General features: G+C 42.3%; 1 protein-coding gene and 1 long non-coding RNA gene across 6 annotated transcripts in view; one reads left to right on the forward strand and one right to left on the reverse strand.

Moving 5' to 3' along the window:
- Positions 1-3,407, reverse strand: part of NBEAL1 (neurobeachin like 1) — a 79,596-nt gene extending 76,189 nt beyond the window's left edge. For 2 of the 5 annotated variants that reach the window (XM_004942674.5, XM_004942671.5), the window contains exons 1-2: positions 3,365-3,407; positions 2,594-2,892 (exon numbers count right to left, since the gene is read on the reverse strand). In XM_004942674.5, coding sequence (XP_004942731.2) covers positions 2,594-2,644 — 51 coding nt within the window. In that variant the 5' untranslated portion in view covers positions 2,645-2,892; positions 3,365-3,407. Of the gene's footprint in view, positions 1-1,338; positions 2,893-3,018; positions 3,067-3,322 lie in introns of those variants that run through there. The other 3 variants (XM_004942672.5, XM_046943848.1, XM_046943849.1) reach the window with 3 other exon arrangements.
- A 101-nt stretch (positions 3,408-3,508) lies between these two features.
- LOC124418103 lies at positions 3,509-19,270 on the forward strand. The gene is made up of 2 exons (XR_006939852.1): positions 3,509-4,317; positions 19,186-19,270. It is a non-coding gene; the product is annotated as an uncharacterized LOC124418103 (long non-coding RNA).
- Positions 19,271-20,266: the final 996 nt, after the last annotated feature.

The following is a 20,266-nucleotide window of genomic DNA, read 5'->3' on the forward strand; positions in this document are numbered from 1 at the left end:
TAGGGACATCAAGAGAACACACAGAGCGAGAGGCCCGACCCCACAGAAGATGGTTACATACTATCACCCATCTCTTCAAAATTGTGACAAGCATTGCTGCTTTAGCGCACAGTGCTATATTTAGCATACTATCGCTCAGGGCCCAATCGCCTGCAAAAGGCAAGATAGGCAACACAAGTTGCTATCAGTAATGCCAAGCATCACACTGAAAACAAGTTAGATAAAGAAACAGTGAAATCCAAACAAGGCTGTAAAACCCAAAGCCACGCAGTCGAGATCTGTAAAGCAACAAATCCTCATTTACTCAACTGTAACCACTTGGGTAGTTTGGAGACATCTCCCACCTTTCTTTCCCAGGAGAATGCCAGCCACAGTGAAGTCATGAAAATGCAACACAGGATACAATGCTATGCTTCATCGGGCAGTCCCAAGCATAAAGAGACTTTTCCCTAAGCCATGATATCACATTACTGGTGATTATTGCTACATCTTCCCATTGTGCTAGATGCTCTAAAGAGAGCTAAGAACAGTCTAGATGCTTTCAATGCACAACTGAATAATTTATACTTAACCCTCACAATACTTTATACCCTAAGCTTCTTCAGTTGCTCTCAACTCCATCAAACTTAATCCAAGAGGGAACACTGCATTCTAGATGCCTTTCTTATGCAAAAAGGAAAGGATTTTAACCTACATCAGTTAGAGATACAAAAAAACAAAAAGCTTTGTGCCCAGTGTTTGCTGAAAACATGAGTTTTTTGGACTCACTCTAGCTGCCCTCAAATCTCATACAAGCTATTTTACTACAGCATAAATATTTCTACATACGAAAAATTCCATATCAATATAAGAATACACTCAACTTGTCCATAATATATGGTTCTGGAAGAAAACAAACCAAACTTAAACCAAAAGTCACTGAGAGCTCACAAGGGCTGAGTACATCAAAATACACACATTTTTTAATAAGTCTAAGTATTCCCAACACAAGAGCTGTCCATACAGCACTTGCATTCACATAAAGAAACCAAGTATCCCCCAAAGCACACGTTGTAACTAGCACTGCTTTATTTATTCCTGTTGGCCTGCAGACAATATGGAGATGGAAAGCACACAATGAGAATAAAAGGTTCAAACAAAAGAGAAAAAAGTGCAAGAGATAAAAGAATTTTATCAAGTATAAATTTCTAGAGAATAAAGAGACAAAGGTTGGCTAAGAAAAAAAACCCTCTGAGTTTGGCTCATCTCCCCAGCCCTGCATCTCCTAAAGCTGAGGAAAGCCTGGATTCTTGGAGTCTGTTCCAAGTGTCTTTGTTCTTCTCACATCGATGAACTCACTAGAAAAACATTCATCTCCTCCAGTGCTAGTCTATTTCCCACTGCTATTGGCATTCCTACTTTAGTTTAAATGGCAAAGGCCTATGCAAATACATTTCAGTCCAACAGATAACCCACGTGGGTATCAGTAAGAAGCCATAACATGCTGTGATGCTTGCAACAGCTTTATTTTTAACTACATAATAGAGCATTAGGATTGCTTACACACACAAAAATTAAGAAAAGCCACAACTCAGGCTGCCTTGTGCAACCCTCACACACTGCTTGTGTGCACGCATTAAGACAGTTTATATTTAAGATCTCATACTGTGGTCTTGAAGCAGACCTTCTGTAGAAATGAACCCAGAAAAACAAGAGAACATTTACCCTTACTATTTGACTAGCTTGAAAAGTTAAAGAAACTGTGATACATAAAAAGGGTGAGACTGCAAAGGAAAAAAAAAAAAAAAAGCAAAAGAAAACTAGGGAATAGGGCCACCAAAAGCAATCCTTGCCACTGCCAGAGTGTTCTATAGCACAGCAGGCTGGATCCTACCTCAGCCTTTACAGTTGGTTTGTTTGTTTGTTTTGTTTTTTAAAGACTCTCCTCATTTTACGAGTACCTATTTAGATAAGCTGGAATCCATTCTGCATACACACTCAGCACTCCAACAGCAGTTAGGATCTGTGCTTTAAACATATTAATTGCTTTACACTGTGAAATACAAACGGAGAAACAACAGAGTTGTAATAGCGTTCATGCCAGAAGAAAATAAGTCCATTACTATCAACAGAGTACTTGGATGTTGTGGTGATAATCAGCAAAGGAAGGTTCAGGAGTAATGTAGTAAGTCTGCTCTTCAGGAAGTCTTTGGCTAATGTAGATTAAATAAACCAGAAACCGTACAGAAAACAATAAAGTTAAAATTAAATACTGGGCAGCAATTAATTAAATGAATGCAATTCATCCTAACACCGCGGTCCCACGTAACAAAACATACCTAAAGTACGAATGCATGCGTTCACATAATCAAAAGGCATAGATAAATAAGTGCCATAACCCTGCACAATTCATGCCTAACTCACAAAAAAACAAGCCCAATCTACAGAGTAAATCAAGAGGTGGGGTTGTAAATGCTCTAAGTTCAGCTATACTTAGAGAAGTCACACAAGCCTACTCAAAACCAAGCATTAAGACATATTACAAAACAACTTTAAATATCTGACTTGCAAATGAAAGAGGAAAGGCACACCGACACCCCCGTCGCTCACTCACCTTGCTGCAGTAAAGCATCCACAGCTCGTACAGCCTCTCCCGGGATGCCATTCCTCCCCTTCCTCCTTTCCTCAGCGCCGGCTCCTTCCGTTCAGGATCCAACCATGCTCAGATCCACAGTGCTCTTTCCGCAGTTTTTAGCTTATTGTGACACTTATATTATAATCCAATAAGAAGTCAAAGATTAAAATAACAGGGTCTCAGTCTCTCCTTTTTGGGTAAACATAGCACGACACCAGAGACTGAAGGCAGAAGCCGAGCATGTCCGTTCCTCGCCAGTGGCACTCCGGGTTTAATCTCTGAAAGTGAAAACACACCCTTCAGGCCTCTGGCGGAGGAGAGCAAAACAAACCCGGACTTAAAGCCCACGGTCGGCCTCGGGAATTACGCGAGGCCAGTGGCACCGCTGTCGCCCCCAGCTTTACCGCAGCGCGGAGAAGCCCGGCTGCCGGTCTCCGCGCCGCCTTCTCGTTGTGGGAAGGAGCGAGCGGCTGACGGCGGACGCCGAACCCAGAGGGCTCACCCCGCTGCTGGGCCCGGGAGGGCAGTGACAGCCGCCGCCCTGCTGCCCCCACCCCGAAGACCACAGCCGAGGCAGCGGCTGCTCAGGCAGAGACACCGGCAACGGCCTTTCCCATTCCCCGCGGGAATAGCCCCGCGCCGCGCCGCACCGCCCCCCAAGAGAGCACCGCTGCTCCGGGTCGCCGCCTACCGCGCCCCCAGCCTCACCCGGCCCTCTCCGCGCCTCCACGGCCTCTCCCCACAGCCCACCTGTGCCACGGCGGGAGGCGGTCGGGCAGCGCCGGACGACTGCGTGGGCCGAGCCTCGCCACATCGCCCGCCCCGCCCGCATTCCGGCACACGCCCCGGCCGCCGCCGGGGGGGTGGGGAAGCTACGGGCGCCATCTTGGCTGCGGGCACAGCCGCGGGGTGGACCTACCCTGCGGGCAGAGTGACCGTGGTTGGCTACCGCCGGAGGCCCTACGGCCGTAGAACGGCGGTCGCTGAGCGGGCGGGGAGCCCCACAGGCAGAGCGGCGCGAGTTGCGCGCCAAATTCTCACCTCACAGGAGGCTCTACCAGGCTGCGCGGGAAGCGTTTTTGCCCTTGAAGGGATTGGTGTGCCTCAGGGTCTTAGCGTTTCACACGCTTGAGAGAGGCCTACACAGCCTGAGGGCCATATATAAACGAACATAAAACCTGCTGCTGTTGTAAAGCAGCCTGTGCCTCATCCACAGCGCTCATATGACTAAAGAAATTCTCTTGAAATTCATTAGATTTCTAAAAAAGAACAATAAAAGACTTAATACAGCTTGATAGTACAGCTTTTCACAAACACATCAGCAGTGCTAGCAGCTACCCAAGGCAGAAAATGTGAAGTAAAGGTCTTCTACGTGATACCTCCAGAGTCTCAGCAAAACTAGAAGGAGCCTCACTCTATATCTATCTACTCTCACAAAAAATAGGACCAGAAATAAGACTGTATCCAGCTCGGAAGCAGGGAGAGCAAGCTTTAAGAAGTCCTGAGCTTTTTCCCTGGCCCAAGGAGCACAGGCAAAGTGTTTGCACCTGTGCTCCCCACCTGACCGGAAGGGGTGGGCACAGGGTGCAGCCCCCCCTGGGCTCATATAAGGGCCAGCCACTGAAGGGAAAGAATCCCTTGAACCTGGGTTGCTTCTGAAGAAGACTACTATGTAGCCAGAAAGCCTCTCCTTTACCAGTTAGGTGAGTTCTATTTCCCTTTTGGTATGGGTTTGTTGGTCTCTCTCTCTGAATACTTTATTTGGTATTTCTGAGAACCTGTCAGAAGCAATTTCACTTATTCATAATTAGAGCACCTGGTCTGCAGTGAGGACATTGGTGTAGTGAAATTGCTAGGTCACAGCCTGAGCTAATGATTGAGTACCAGGTGTGAAGGTGTGGCTAACCTAGGGAGCTCAGGTGTAGGTAATGTTCTTGAGTGACCAGAAGAGGTGGAGTCTGGATATACCCCTTCTCATTCTCATTTAAAGGCTGGTAGTTGAGGGAGTAATATCTCTTAGGATAGATATTGCTCTTCTCTTGAGTCAATGTTAGAAGGGGTGAGCAGCTTTTCTTTTTTCCTTGTTATTACTTGTTATTGTTTTGTAGTGCTTGTATGCTCTGGGAATGCATATTCATATCATATCCATTATTTTCTCTTGTTATATGGTTGACCATGAATCTTTAATAGTACTTCTGTGTTTTTGTTTGCTGGTACCCCTTCTCACTTAAGTAAGTCTTACACAGCTTCCCTTGGAACATAAATTGCTGCTCATTGCATAAGGAGTTCCTGTATGGGGCGTTTCTGTGACTTTTGGTTGGTACTTGAAAGTTTCTTTTTGAGAAGAACGTGGTAGAGTTTCTATTCCTGGAGGTGTTCAAGAAATACATAAGTGTGAGCCTGAGAGATGTGGTTAGTAGGTATGATGTGGTGGGGTGAGTTGGGGTTGCACTAGATAGCATCATAAAATGGCTTGGGTTGAGAGAGAGACCTCATAGATAACCTGGTTTGAAACTGTCCCCTGTGGGTAGGGTTGCTAGCCACTTAATCAAGTACCTAGATTGTGATCTTTCACAGCCTTAATGACTACATGGAAGCCCACTGAAAAAGAATTGACTGTGCAATGTCATGGTATTATCTGCTGAATGACAAGTTGTTGGAGTGTGTCACCAAGAGCATAGTCTGATATCAGTCCCTGTACTTATACCTACTTTTTTTTTGCTTTTAGGATATCACTGAAGTTTTCCTGTAAAAGCAATTAAGGATTGATCTGTGCTTGGTGTTATGTCATGTCAATCAGTAGAGGTAGAGTGGGAGTATGCATCTTTTCCTGCAGTGTCTAAACATAGTTACTAGCGTGAGTGCAAGGACACTAACAGAAGTAAGATTATTTTCAGTGGTATGATACATGTATTTGTTACTTATGACAATGCTTTGAGGTTATGTACCTTTTTTCATCAGGGAAGACTTCTAAGAGTTTAGAGTCTATCACTGCCCCCAGGACAGGATCTGCTGTGCTTCACCCCCCAAATCCCTCCCAGAGGACATCCTACCTCCTCTTTGAGTGTCATTGTTGGCAGCTCCTCTCTGGCAGCCCTCTTGCATCACTTCTGGAGTGAATACAAGGCATTCTCATTTGCCCCTTCTGCAGTAATGAGGGGAAAGATAGCTCTTTGAGGTGTGCTTTGACGTTTATAGCTTCTCATCTTTTTAGAGTCTTTTTTCCAGAATAAATTTAAAACTTTTTCCCTTTAAGAAACTAAGGCACAAACAAAGCCAAACAAAAACCCCAACTTTCTGAGATATTTCTCCTTTTTTTAATCATTGATGCTTGTGAGCAATAGCAACTGCTCCCACATCCAGGAGAGATGTTGCGGCAGACCTTAGTGAAACAATAGACTCACCCTGATGAAAATGGAACACTCCTGCCTTGTGAAGTACTGCTGCCCACTTAATTAGGTTGCTTGTGGGCTATGAAACATGCATAGTTTACCTTGGGGAGGTCTAGGTAATTACTGTTGATTGTGTAGATCTGTTATGTGGGTGCTCTGAGGGGAGCGTAAAGCATTTGTGTTCTATAGCAGGTTGATCTGTTCTTGTGGCATAGTGAGCAGTTTCCTGGTCTGATTTCCAGCGGGTCTCCTATAGCTAAGTAGCATATGGTAAAGACATTAATGTGGTTTTCTGGAGGTCTGTATCTTTTGGATTTGAGTCAAGTTTAGCCTCTCCTGTTGGTACAGACAGCTGGTAGGTATTCAGTGTTCTTTAACTTTATAATGAGTTCTTTATCATGGTGCAAGTATAAGCAAAGTGAGAGAGGTCTGTGGAAAAAGGTGGGCTACAGTTTCATCCCTGTAGGTCTAGTATAATTCCTGGTGACTTCAGCATACTTTTACTTCATGGAGACCTGCCTAGGGATATGAAGGTTAAAGAATGGAGAAAGACTTAAGAGTCATCTATGTATGTGTGCTTTAAAATGTATTTGTGGATCAGTCTATCTGTGAAAGGTAATTACTGATTTTATTGACCTTTTCTTACTTTTCTGTAATTATGTTCCAGTTGCTTCATGGACATTAATTAGTCAGGTCGGTGGTGTTATTTGTTCTTCATTGTCCTTTAGCTGCTGTCTTGCGGTAAATGTGTTCACAACAGTGGTTTTTCCCATACTTTGCTCATCACTTGTGGTTTTGTACCTTTTCTCTTCAGTAGCTGTATGTTAGTGTCTTACTGTGCACTGAGCTTGGTTAGTCAGCAAGTTAGATAAGAGTGGGTGGAGAGAAGGGTGTGGATTGAGAGAAGGCAATCTGAGAACAAGGAAAGGCTCAGTAATTGATCTGACTGCAGCTTTGAACCTAATAATCTCTGAAGTGGAAGAAACAAACCAAAAGAAAACACCCACCTTACAGTAATGTTATTTTTAAGCTCTACTTCTTTCCTCTACATGAAAATGGAGATGTGTATACTGACTTCCAGATGATCTGAAACTGGTTGCTTGATTCCTTTTTTAAGGATTCTGTTAAGGTTGTGTCCCAGGTCAGCAAATGTGCTGTGATCTTTAGCAGAGCTTTTATCTGAATTTTAGCTTAATGTCTTAGGGCTGATGTTTGGTTTATTAACAAAATAAGAATGAAAGTATGAAATATGCTTAGAAATGGACCTCTCAGCTTTACTGAGGTCTTTTACCAACACCAAGTAATAGAAGCAAAGAGTTATCTTTACATTGGAAGCCAACAGCCTTGGAAGCTCAGTCTACTACTAAAATACTGTAAACAAGATTTGTGAATGCTGGTTCCTAGGCACTCAGGCCCAATTAGCCTGAGACTGTGTTTGGGGTGGCTACTAAGAAGTTAACAAACTGGCCCTGGCAAGACAAGCCTCTGAGATGGTGCTTTGCAGAGGGTAGCACAGTATTGGATTTCCTTGAGGTTTCTCTGCCTGAGTTCATGCAAACTGAGTGCAGCTGTTGTATTGGATAAGCTAGCAAACCTAATGAGTGTCACCATATCTGTGTTGTAACCCAGGTAGGTCAGGGCTTGTTCATTGTATGAGAGATTTGGAAATGGGAAGGAATTTGTTTGTCCCTTGATGAATAAGCTGGTATTTAAGGTTTTTAGTAGTTTAGGTGCTGGAGACTGACCTCAGCTAAAGCTGGGAAGTGATGATTGGGCTAATAGCATTAAGTCCCTCTAGCCCCTAGCTGTTCCCCTTTCACATATTCAGGGTTAAAACATTCATCACACTTAAATTCAGGAAGGAATTAACCCCAGGGTAGCCTGGGACTATGGAAGTGGTTTTTGTCATCTGTACTTTGATCTCATTACCACAGGGGAACTGCAACATAATGAATCCCATGCTGTAGAAGGCCTGGGCAGTAGCTTGATCTTTTCTCTTCTTTTTTCTGTAGTGTAAGCTCCTTTACCAGAGGCCTTAAAATTGAAGCTGTGCTGGGAGTTGTCTTATGTCAGGTACACCTTAAAGACTCTTTAAGGCTAAATATTTAGTATGTAAGTAATATAAGTATGCTTATCTTCCACCAAAACTGACTTCCCACTTGAAGTAAACCATTTTAGTGTCTACTGTATTATTGCTAGTGCTCAGTAGAGCTGCCACACTTTCAAGTCAAATCATTCTGCTTTAGTGAAGGTGTCATTTAACAAATGATTTCATTATGTTGCAGAGCTTAGTAGGTCTCAGTCTTCAGTGTAACTTCTGGAAATGTTAAGTGTCAGGAAAATGTCACCATTTAAGAATGTGTAGGTATCTGCAATCTGTGAAGATCTGAACACTGTTCCCTCTCAGCTGACAGGGTAAGTCTGTTCAGAGAATGTCAGCTATAGTTAAGGCCTGTGGACACACTGATCTCACAGGTTAACTCATCTTGGTTTGGGGAAGAACCCAAATGAAGGCAAAACTTCAGTTGCTGCTAGAGGTGGAATTCTTGCAAAATGTTAGTGTTGTGGCCTACCAGAAGCAGGGATGTTGCTTGCAGCACAGGGCTTCCTTGTGGGTAGGGTGTGAAACCAAGGCTGTCCCCTGCCCTGGGCCTTCATGAATCCTCCAAGGATTCTGCTAGCCAGACTTTCGAAACAGAAGGAGCATAGAGACCTGAATGATGGCCAGTGTTGTAAAACTTGAAAGAGTTTTAAAATCCTACAGTGTTGTGTAAACAGTGTGCTGTTAAAGTATGTGTGAAGTTTGTGGGGTCCTAGTTCTACACTGAATGGGTTGTAGACTGGGGAGCATAATGGGTCTCTCTTCTAGTTTCTGACCCAAGCCCTTAGGGAAAGCTGTTACTTCCCCCTGTTATGGAGGGGTCAGCATGAGTTCATGTCTAGAAACAGTGTGAGGTCGTTGCCAAACAAGAGCACAGTGTAAGCTCTGACTGGGGAAACAGGAGCTATGCAGTCCTGTGCGGAACAGCCTGACATGATGCCAAGTGGCAACAGGAACTGTTGGACACTGGGACTTTTTTAATCAAGGAGAAGTGATTAAGCAACTGAAAGATTTATTTTGATGTCAGTAGAGACCTGAACAGTCATTGACAGAAATAAATGATCAGTAAACATGGCAAGTACTGTAAATGTTTCACTCTGTCTTTAGTCATCTCCTAATGTTACAGCCTGGTTTGCAGTATCTCCATGATGTAACTGTAGCTATGGATTTGCTGCTGTTCATAGGAGAACTATTATCCAGTGCTGGTAGTCAGAATGATTTCCCTTCCTCAGGAAGTAGTGATTGTCTATGTAATTGGGACATTCATAGGTCAGCCAGCAGCCACTTCTCACCTTGACTGAGTTGCTGCAGCTGAGGTGGGCATGCAGGTCTGGCTGGTCCAAAGCTCTGTGGATGACCTCTGTGCATCTCATGATCATAGAACTCTATGCCTGCCTCCTGCACTCGGTCCTGGAATCCTATAAATCTTCTGCTATGTAGAATACATAGAGAAGGGAGGCACAGTTCTCCTATGCCTGAACTGTGCTGAAGCTTTCATCTTTTTTAATGATACAGGAACAAAAGAGCTTTGTAACCACAGTTAATAATTGAATGTTCTAGGTCCTAATGGGCTGCTGTATTTTAGCAGTGGTAAAACTGAGTTAGAGAAACTTAAACCTGTTACTTTCAGTAAGCAGGGGATCAAATTAAAGAATAGGTCAAGCAGTATTTCTTCTTTAATGGGAATATATGCAAGAGAAAATGCTTGAACTGCTGTGGCTAAGTTGCTTTATGTCACTTTATTTTAACATCTTCCTGTTCCCTGATTATCACTGGGAATCCATATACATATAATGCTGTAAAAGTTTTCACAGTATGCAAATACAAAACTGTTTTCAACAGTCTTCAGACTAAGTTTTCTTTAATAACATGAGTGCTTATATGAGATGGAAAATGATGTAATCCAAAAAATGTATGGTAATGGATGCTTACCTCCATCCCTGTTTCACTGCTGAGATTCTGTATCAAACATACTTAAGAATTCATAGACCAAGAAGCCTAGAAGTTCAAGGATGGACATCCTTTGGTTATGGCAGAGGTGAGCCTTTTACAACCTGCATAGAAAGACGCATTTCACTCAGGAAGTGCGTAGGCTTTTAGAGCTCAACTAAAAGTCAATGAGGCAAAATGCAATGTTCTTTTTGCTTGAAGAGACTTAGTTGCAGTTAAACTAAAAAAAGAAATTAGGGCAAACGTGTTCAGCTTTCAGTCTGATCTGACTGATCCCCCAAAATGCTCAGAATTATGTTCCTTCTGGGCCTAGTTTGATTGGAGCAGTAAGATTCTCCAACAATCTGTACACTGTGGTTTAGTTTTTAGACAGTACTGTACTGTGTGGACTTTGGAGTGTTCATCCAAGTTGTTCCTGACTCCCTGTAGACTTTTTCCACCCAGGACCCTGTGCTGCAGAAGAGCTATGTCATAGGAGGGGGCTTTGGGTTCGTCTCAAACTCTGGAGCCAAAATATACTGTTAGTTGAACAGTGTCTATGATCTGAGGAGTGTGGTTATAACTTCTTCCAGCTACCACAACTAGTATGTTATAACAGATGGTTTTTAGAGATTGATAGCTTTTACAGTGCAGGAAAACTTGCATGTAGAAATGGTTTGCAAAGAGCAGTGAGTCATGCAGAGAAAACACTCTGAAGTTGAGCAACTGTAAAATAAGCTTACATGAACCTGGAAGACTTGCTAGCAAAAACTTGGGTAGCTTCTGTGAATTCTCCATGCTATTCTAACACCCTTTTTCTTTAGTTAATGTTATCTGAGCACTTGCAAACAGAAGCAAGTAAGATCTCTTAGCAATACCTAGTTTTCTAGAAGCACTACCTGTTCTGTAACAGGTGGAGAATTCTGAGGAGTTCACCCACAAACATCAGGACAGAGTAGTCAAGAATCCAGATATACTCTCCTGGTGATCACTGAATAATGCTTCTCTGTTAATTCCTGTCTTTGCCAAAAGGAATGCCAGTGTGTAACCTACACATCAGTGCTTAGCTGTATTTCTTGGTTGCACTAATGGAATTAGATACTTTGTTGGAGCCCATAGACGTGTTAATTGCCATCTGGGGAGACAGTCTGTTTTTTGTTTATTTTAGTTGTGGTGAAAGCAAAGAAAATATTTTGGTTCTCTGCTCTAAGCAGTCAAGTAGATACTGTCTGAACTGTGTTATTTTGCAGACTTGGTTTAGTATATTAACCTGAGTATGCTAGCACACCTATTACTTATGTTTGTGATTCCTATAAATGCACCATGTTCAATATTTGTGAACAAGAGGAAATGTGCTTTTTTGCATCTCTGCCTTGAGAACTGAATTGTTCGTGCTCTATTTCTCTCTGCAAGAATAGTGTTCTGTGCACTGGGTGACTGCAGCAGCTGATCAACCTGCTTTGTGCAGTAAAGGAAGACAGGCAGGAGGACAGGGATGGTGTCCTGTGTACAAAAGGAAGATATTTTCATCCTCAGTGATGGCTGGGAAAAATTGGTAAGGCTCATGAACAGGCAATTACTAATGGTCATAAGTGAGCCTAAAAAATGGTTGAGTGGAGTCTCTGACATAGCAAGTTGAAACATAAATTATAAGCAGTCTATCTCTCACTGCTTTTGGAGTTGTTTTGCTTTTTTTTTCAAGAACTTCACTAACTGAATGTTGAGGCAATACAAGTAAAAGCCCAAAACTTAAAGCCCAGGTTAAATGATTCAAAATTAAAGGTAGAGCGGATGGAGTTGTAGTGTTGTAATAGTTCAGTGCTCTCTGTACCACTTTCTCTTTCCAAGTCTCAAGCACTTTGATAAAGAGCATTTTTGTAACTATGCCTGGAAGTCACTAAGGGAAAAAATATTTAGACCCTGCTATCCAAATGTGAGCTGGTATGTTGTTAAGATGTGAGATCCCCTAACTGTTTTGTTTTATGATGGTTCTCACTCATTATTTCACAGTGCACCTGCTGGCACAGAATTCAGTGATGCTTAGTAGGCATACGCATAATTACCTGAATGATAATTAGTGTTGCGATAGACTTTTTCCCAACACAACAGGATGTTGTCCTGTTTCTAATCCACTTTGGTATGCTTATTTAATTCCTTCTGCATGATGAATAGCCTGGTGGGTTTGGCTGAACCTCCTGCTGGAGCAGATCAGTGCAGCTCAGAAGTTGGTAGAAGCAGAGTGATTGACATCAGCTAAACATCTACATGGCTCCTGAAGTCAGGTTTGCAGAAAGATGCTGTGTAAAGATGGTATGATTTAAGGAGCTGGGAAAACAATTCCTAGAGGAATTTGAGTACAGATGGGATTGGAGTGGTAAGCATTGCTGTAACAGCACAGCAGATTGTTTGCTTTTGCATTTGTCCTCCTTTACAGTACCTCCTTTTCCTAAATGCTGTCAAACTCAGGACTTGAACAGTTTCTGGTGTAGGTCTGTTCCTCTTTCCCTACTGTGATTACATCCTGCTTAAGTGTGTTTGGTTCAATCCTTTTTCTTCTGTGAGAGCAGGAGATGAACTTTGCCTCTATTTCAGTATGTTATCACCTCTCCATCTCACGTGATGGTGTTAGCTTCTGCCTTCTGATCTTTTACTGTGTACAGATCTTAACACTGCCATGTGTTAGGAGGAAATAATGATGAAAAATGTTTCATTTCTTCCTGGTGTGTAATTAACTGCTGCATCCTTGAAGACTAAAAAGATTACTGTGTTAAATTTGGGAGCAATTGAAATGGTTCTAGTAGATATTTGTCAGCCTTTTTTCAGAATTATTTGCTGATAATGTACATCAGCTTAGGTCAGTTGAATCATAGTTTTTTCTCTGTGAAATTTTTCTTTAAAACTTCAAGAGAAGCAGATGTGTTAAACTCAAGCTGCTCTGTCTGGAACTGGGAAGTTATCACCATTGTTAAATGCTGAAGCATAGTTAGTGTGCTATGGGGACGCTTTATTCCTTCCATTCAGAACTTTTCCTGTTATTTTTTTCTTGTTTGAAACAAGGCTAGATGAAACCTTGACTTGTTTTATTCTGATTATCACCTTAGAGTCTTAAAAACAGGCTATGTCACAGAATATGTTAAGCTGGTTATACAAATACTTTATAGCACCAGTAGGTGAGACTTCTGGTCAAAAGAAACTGCTGCACTCTGAAAAATGAGCTGCTGTCTTCCATGTTTGGGGAAACTCATTCAAGCATGCTGATAAGGTCTCTACTTGATCCATTGGTTAACATGGCAGGTAAATCCAATTTAAAAGGACTCTGTTCGCAACTATATGTGTACTCCCCACCTCCAATGAAATGAATGAGTGTTTGTGGATGTGGGGACAGAGCACTGGAGGACTTGGGAGCTTTGTTTACAAGGTTTCAGGCCAAAGAAGTGCTTTCAGTGCTATTGCAAGAAAGGAAGAAGACAAATACCTTTTGGGGAAAAGGGCTGGAGGAGTGCTCTTATTGTCTGTATAGTCTCATACTCTGGTTGTCTCCCCTCTGTTCTTGTTAAGGATCTACTTTTGAACCCTGGAATACCAGAGTTTGGACCTGAATCCCTGGAGTTCACCAATGATACAAGGTGTAGGAATCAGAGCATCTGACCTGCTCTGAGTGAAAGCTCACATCCTTACATTACAAACCACTTAATTGTTTTTGTTTTTAACTGTATCCTTATTAAATGACTGGCTAATGTGCACTCAGCACTTCCAAACAGGCTAGATAGTATCCTGGCCTCTGCAGTATATTCAGCACTATTTTGCCTTTGTCTTTTCTGCCTTTGCTTGTTGGATTTCCTTTGCTCACAGCTTTATGATGTAGCTTGACTACAATGGTACTTCCATGACCATCTATCAGTACCATTGTAGTCAAGCAATAATTATTTATTATTGTAAATAAGTCTTTTTAAGTTATTTTAACTTTCTTGGGATGGATTGCTGACTTGGAGTCCGTTGAACTGGTAATGGGCAGTGTGAACATGCAAAGAAGTACTCAATGTAGAAATTTCATGTGAAGTTGTCATGAGTTCAGTTGCACCTGATTATTTCTAAGTATAATCCCTTACCTCAAACCAGTGGGTAGATCTTAATTGTACTCTTATATCGTTCATCATCTTCGTTGCAGCACACATTGCAATGTAGAGTTCTTTGAACAATGGTTGTTCATGTGAATCTCTACGAAGTCTGTCCACAGCTGACTTTGGTAGCCATGCCACATTTGTTTCAAATATCTCATTATATGTCCAGTGCTGGCAGTGTGTGAGTTGCTTGCAGATTGCTTCCATGACAGCACCTGATCTGGTGATGGCCTGTGTGAAAATCAGCAGTTATTGTCCTCTGACTCTGCTTTGTTGCAAACAAATTGCTTGGAGCTGGTGTGCACTAATCCTTGTTTTGAACCCCTCTAGTCATTCTTAGCTATGGAAAATGCAGTAGAGATTTATGTTCCATCTGTAACACCTCTTTTGGAGCCAGCATTTATCACAACACAGTTGTAAAAAGGTTGGCTAAAACTGATTTTCTCATTGCTTTGACTCCAGTATTTGCTTTTATTGCTGGCTGTCTCTTGAAGGTGCATAGTCCTATGTTATTTAATGTTCTGTTCCTCGCTGCTGTTAACTCTAACTGCTTAATCCACAGTGAGCAGGAAATGTTAGCCAGTGGATACTGGGGACCATGTCAATACTCTAATGGTACAGCACTAAAATAACACAGTTAATGACCTATTTGTTTGTGAAAATCTTACTGTTTATTTTATTCCAGGTCAGTGAACAGAAATCAGTCATGAGATATTAATCTCTTTCTAGCTGTTTAATCTTAACCACTCCCCTGCCTTTGTTCTGCTATTCACATGCTCAGCAGCAATATCCCCCCAGCAATGCCCCCTGCCTCCCTGTTGTAATGGCCTCATTTTGAAGCACGGTTTCTGGTTTGGCTTTTGTGGGATCAGACTAATGCTGTTTGAGTTGGGATGAATTTTGCACAAGACCTGGTATTAGGTGCTGCCTATTGCTCTACTGAAATTGTTTGCAAGGAGAAGTATCTGTTCAGAAGCTGATGTATGCCTTGAGCACCAGGGATGAGCTTATGCTGAGTCTGACAGGGCTGGCCTGTCCCAGCAGTAAATGTTGGCTGTGGAGAGACGGGAGCTGTTAAATGAGGTTGGACAGTGTGTTCCAGTAATCCCATGTCCTACAGGATGAACTAACCAGTCAAAACAGCTGATGGTGCAGAAATTCTCAGCTAAAGACTTGCTGGCTTCTCGTGTTGGGGAAGATTATATTGCTGATGATCTGGAGTCCCTTCTAGCCTCCTCACTGAAATCTTTTTGGCCTTGAATTTTGGCTCATGTGGTTTGAAAGGGAAGTACAGAGGTGTGGTATGGTTAAGAAGCCCAATTGATGTCAGCACAAAGACTCTTAACTTGTAATTTCTGCATGTGCCAAGCTAAGTTTAGGTCTTTATGAACAGTTCAGAATAGAGAGGAATGGTGTGTACAGCAACTGCTTTTTTACTTTACTGATCCTATAAGGAAACTTGTGATATGCTGTTTTTTGATTGTTTTTTAAAGAAATTAAAGAGAAAACTGTATCTGAGTTGAAAGTAAGCTTCAAGTCAGAACTTCTAAATGACTCCTGTAATCTTTGATTAAGCTTAACAATTTCTAGGTTTTCTTGTGCAGTACTGTCTTCTGGCATCTCCCTGAAGAGACTCAATGCCTGAGGATCAGCAGGCATAAGAACAAAAAATTGTTTTAATTTAAAAGTTTTTCTTTTTCTTCTGGTATTCCCTTCCAGCCCAAGCCATTCTATGATGACTTCTGCATTAGTGTACAGGAGCATCTCCAAGCCCTGGGTTAATGCAGCTATACATTGTGACCTTCCTTTGGATGGATGGCTGTTTCCTGGCTAGAAGCAGCTGAGAATCTTTAGTTCTGTCATTTTTGTATGTAAAAAGCTTTTATGGAGTCTCTCTCTACCCTGTGGTCAATATTAAATGCATCTCTCAGCAGTGGATGCTTCTACTTCTCCATGGAGCCCTGAAGTCTATGTACCCAGACTTCCAGCCAGAGGAAGAGAGGGATGTAAAGGTGAATGGTGTGACCCAACTTTTATCTCAAGGTGGAATTCATGCAAGGTTGAGGGTTGTGACACTCCATGTAGGGAAAGAAATATTCTTGGTTTCTTAGTTTGTATAGCAAGGATGCAACTAAGCCAAACCACTGAAGACCAGCAAATGGAAAATAGAAAACAGTTATGCTTCTGTCTCTTTGTTTTGTTTCTTTTTTTTTTACAGCTTAATTCTTTAAGGAGAATAAGAAAGCAGGGTGGTTAAATGGGACAGCTGACAAGAATAGTTATCCCAACAAGCATGTCACATGCAGGGATGTTCATTCCTGTTCCACTCTGCATCTTGGGTTAGCACTGTGGGCAAGGTAGATTGTGTAATACCTGCCTCTGGAGTGCTGCATACTCTTTTTGTCTCTTAAAAGATAGTATGGTGGAATGAGAGGCAGTAGGGATACACTGAGGAAAATGTAAGCTCCCAAAACATTATCAGAGAAGCAGAAGAGGAAGACAAGGGAGTGTGAGTGTTGAGTACAAGATATGAGGAGTGGGATGGCAGGAGTGACTGCCAAGATCTCAAAAAAAAGTAATGCCCTCCTCAAGTAACAAATGTGTTACCAAAGCCAAGCTAGAAGACATTAGCTAGCTCACCTACAAGTGAGAAGCATGAAATAAGGGTCTGTTATGCATTTGCTTCCTTTGCATTCTTTGATTTCAAATCTGGTTCATGATTCTCTGGGGGGACTCCTTGTTTTGCTTCTGTAGCTCCCTGCAGAATACAAATGCTAGGAAGTGAAACCATGGCATGCGGGGCTGAATCCATTATGAGAAATGAGGACTGCATGGTAGTTCAACTTCCCTTCTGTGTGATGCACCTTGAACTCAGGGCTATGGGAGAGCCCTCGTATTCTCCTCTGTTAAATCCAGCCTTACTGTCGCTTGAACAAATGTTTTGTTAGCTCTTGCTCAATGGGGCTGGGACAAACAATAGGCTGTGGTCACTGATTTACTAATAAAACAAAGCCCAATTCATAGGCTAATCTAACACTGTTGGATTAATTATGGAAAACTTTGATAATTGACAAATCTTTTAACCTAAAAGTGATGGTAGAGAATGTGTTCTGTAGGGATCTTAGCTGAAAGATTGCTGTTCATATGTGTGTTGAGAGCATTACTGGCACTGACAGTGCAGCTTGTGAGTGACATCTCATACTAAGGTATAAGCTGCTGTTTAGTCCCATTTGGGGTTGACACTATATGTAAAATAGCACTACAGTGAAACTTCAGCTAGAGAGTGCTGAGAAAAAGCAGCACCTCAGGTCAATAAAGCCTAGTTGTGACTGAGTGGCGGTGTTATAAAAAAAAAAAAGTCTTGGCTTGTGGAGGTTCTTCTGATGTACTGTATCAGTCTGTTGCTTCTTTGGCATTAGTGAGTTCAGTTGCTTGCTGTCCTTTTCAGCTCTCCATGCAGAATGAGGATTGATTGTTTGATTTGTTGCTGCTCTTTGGTACTCTCTGGTACTTTTGGCCCTGAGGAAAATAATTCCTTCATCTTGGGTCTAAAGGGTGGTTTACAGACCTATTCTATACATGGTTGAAGGGGAACCTGTCATCTCCAAATTCCCTAATGCTGCAAGAGTTTCTCCCACTTCTGTTGCATCAGGAGAAGCACCATGGAGAGGGGGTGTCTCTTTTACTGGACAGTAGCATAACTGACCTTTACAAAAGTACTAACATTGGTCCAAGCTTAAGAATAAACAAGAGATTGTCAGACATGAAGGCTTGTCCTACATTCTTACTGTTTATCACAACTTAGAGGAAGTACTCTTGCAGTTGTCATAGACTTCAGGAGTCTGAGCTAAATACTATTTCTCGGATGCAATGGGAAAATACCTGTACCCTCCTCCACTCCCAAAGTATTAGACACAGACTGAGGTCTACTCTTTCTATGCAAAGCTGCTGGAGCTCAGCAAGCTAAAACTGGGTGATACTGCTGCCCCATGCCCCCCCTGCCTGGCCCTGTGGGACTCGGGGTGAAATATGCTCACTCTGCTTCCAGGTGTGTATTCTGCAGCTTTGGGGGCAGTCAGCATGGCAAATGGATGCAGGGAGAGCTTGAAGGTTGAGTCCAGTGGTCTTGGAAGGACAATTCATCATAGATCAGTCTGTCTGCAGAAGCTCTGTGCCAAGCCAAATAGGTGCACCTTTTTGTGTGGTCAGCTGGAAAGATAACTGTTTCAGAGACCTGATGGACAAATGAGAACTACTTCGCTGGTAGTTTCTGCTCTGGCTGTTTGGCCTACCCAGCTTCTTGTACAGACAGCTTGCTTGCACAAGCAGTAGCCAAACTGCTGCAGTTTGTAGCCCCTTATGTGCTGTGAGAGTGTGGAAACTGTGGTCTACTGTATCATCCTGGCAAGGCAGCATGCAGCTGCTAGCTGTTCATATGGCAGCTGCTGAGATGTCTGGAGGAGGGATAAGAAACTCAAGTATTAGGCAGTTGTTAGTTATTACATCTTAGGCTAGGATGTCTGTGCTAGTGAATCAGTAGTCTTCTGGATCCTAAATCCTGCTAGGACATGACTTAAGCTCCCAAAGTATCTATTTATCTTAGTAAAGCTATTGCTTATCTTCAAGGAGGTCTAAATCAAGGCTTTGGAAATGATGGGGAATAATAGGAGCCTCCATTACTTTGTTTTGATGGGAAAGGTGGGGGTGTATGGGGAGGAGATGATCTGAGATGCACAGAAATAGAATTTTGAGATTGGCTGGATTCCAGCTCTTTGACTCTTGGACTCTTAGAGATGTGTAAGTTGGCTTCCAATAATTACTGTTTATGAAAACAGATTTAGTCATTTAAACTGATGAGGGCTCTGGGAGATGAACTACTCTTATTCTCCAAATTCAGCAAAGCTTTTCAGTTCCTTTCACAGAGGGGAAATGAGTCTAAGCCCATGCTTAAAATTAAGCAGCATTTTTTTGGATGAACTATAATCAGATCTGGAGATCCCAGTAACAATGCTTTATTTTCACCTTCAGGAAACTTTTTAACTTTACCTCCTGAGCATCAAGGAAGCGTCCCTGAGTCCACCAGAGACAGGAGCTGGGCAACTGCACAGCAACGTGAGAGGAACAGAAACTTTATATTCTTTGTCTCTGCTTGTATAACAGTGGAATATAAATAGATGGTGGGGAGGGGAGGGCAAGGGAACACCATGAGGAAAACAGCAGTGGCTGGAGTATATACAAGAAAATATCCTCTGCAGTATTTGGTGTGTACTCAGAAAGATGTCTTCTGAAAGTACCCTGGATTGGAAACTCCTTGAGAAAAGGATCCTTGTCCTCAGTGAGTATCGCAACAAAAACAAGCACATAGCATGGAAAGCTGATTCACTGGCTTATGCCAGGAGGTGAGGGGAAGGAAGGCTGGGAAAATGTCCCTGAGTGGCATCTAGTGGTGCTTCTAGTTCTTGCAGTGAGGAAATTAAACAAGGAAAGGTTATGGCCAAGGCTGTTTTGATTCATGAAATTGTGAGCTGGAGTCCTTTTTGGATGTTAGGTGGCAGTCCATGATTAACATTAAAGCCAAGCATGCCACCTATTTTAAGTGCACCAGAAATGCTGTGAATTACATGTGGATCATGTATTGCAGTCTGATAATTCCACAGCCATTTTTGTTGCTTGTAAAACATTAATGAACTTTATGCCACTAAAAAGGGAATTTATATATCCCACCAGAAATGCTCTTTTCTTAAATAATAGAACCATGTGGGATGTTTTGTGACTTGAGTCATGAATCAAAGATTATAATACCTGAAATATTTTTCTACAGGGCAAATACATGTGACTAAAGATTTATAACTAGAGGGCCTAGCTCTGTGCACGGGCAAGGCCCTTGTGAAGCAGGCTTCATCTTGGAACTCTGTGGGTTCACTGAATACTTTCTTTGTGGTATCCAATTGCTCAGTCACATTTGTTTGCTGTATCCAGTTTGTTTTTCTGGTAGGCTGGGGATAACTTTCAGCAGAGGTTCAACAGAGGAGCAGGACAGCAGAACCAAATAAGCTGCTTTTGCCATTTCAGGAACAAAACCATTTCCCTGAAGGCCACCAACTGAAAA

The sequence above is a fragment of the Gallus gallus genome, chromosome 7 (genome assembly GCF_016699485.2).
Source record: "Gallus gallus isolate bGalGal1 chromosome 7, bGalGal1.mat.broiler.GRCg7b, whole genome shotgun sequence".
NCBI classification, from domain to species: Eukaryota; Metazoa; Chordata; class Aves; order Galliformes; family Phasianidae; genus Gallus; species Gallus gallus.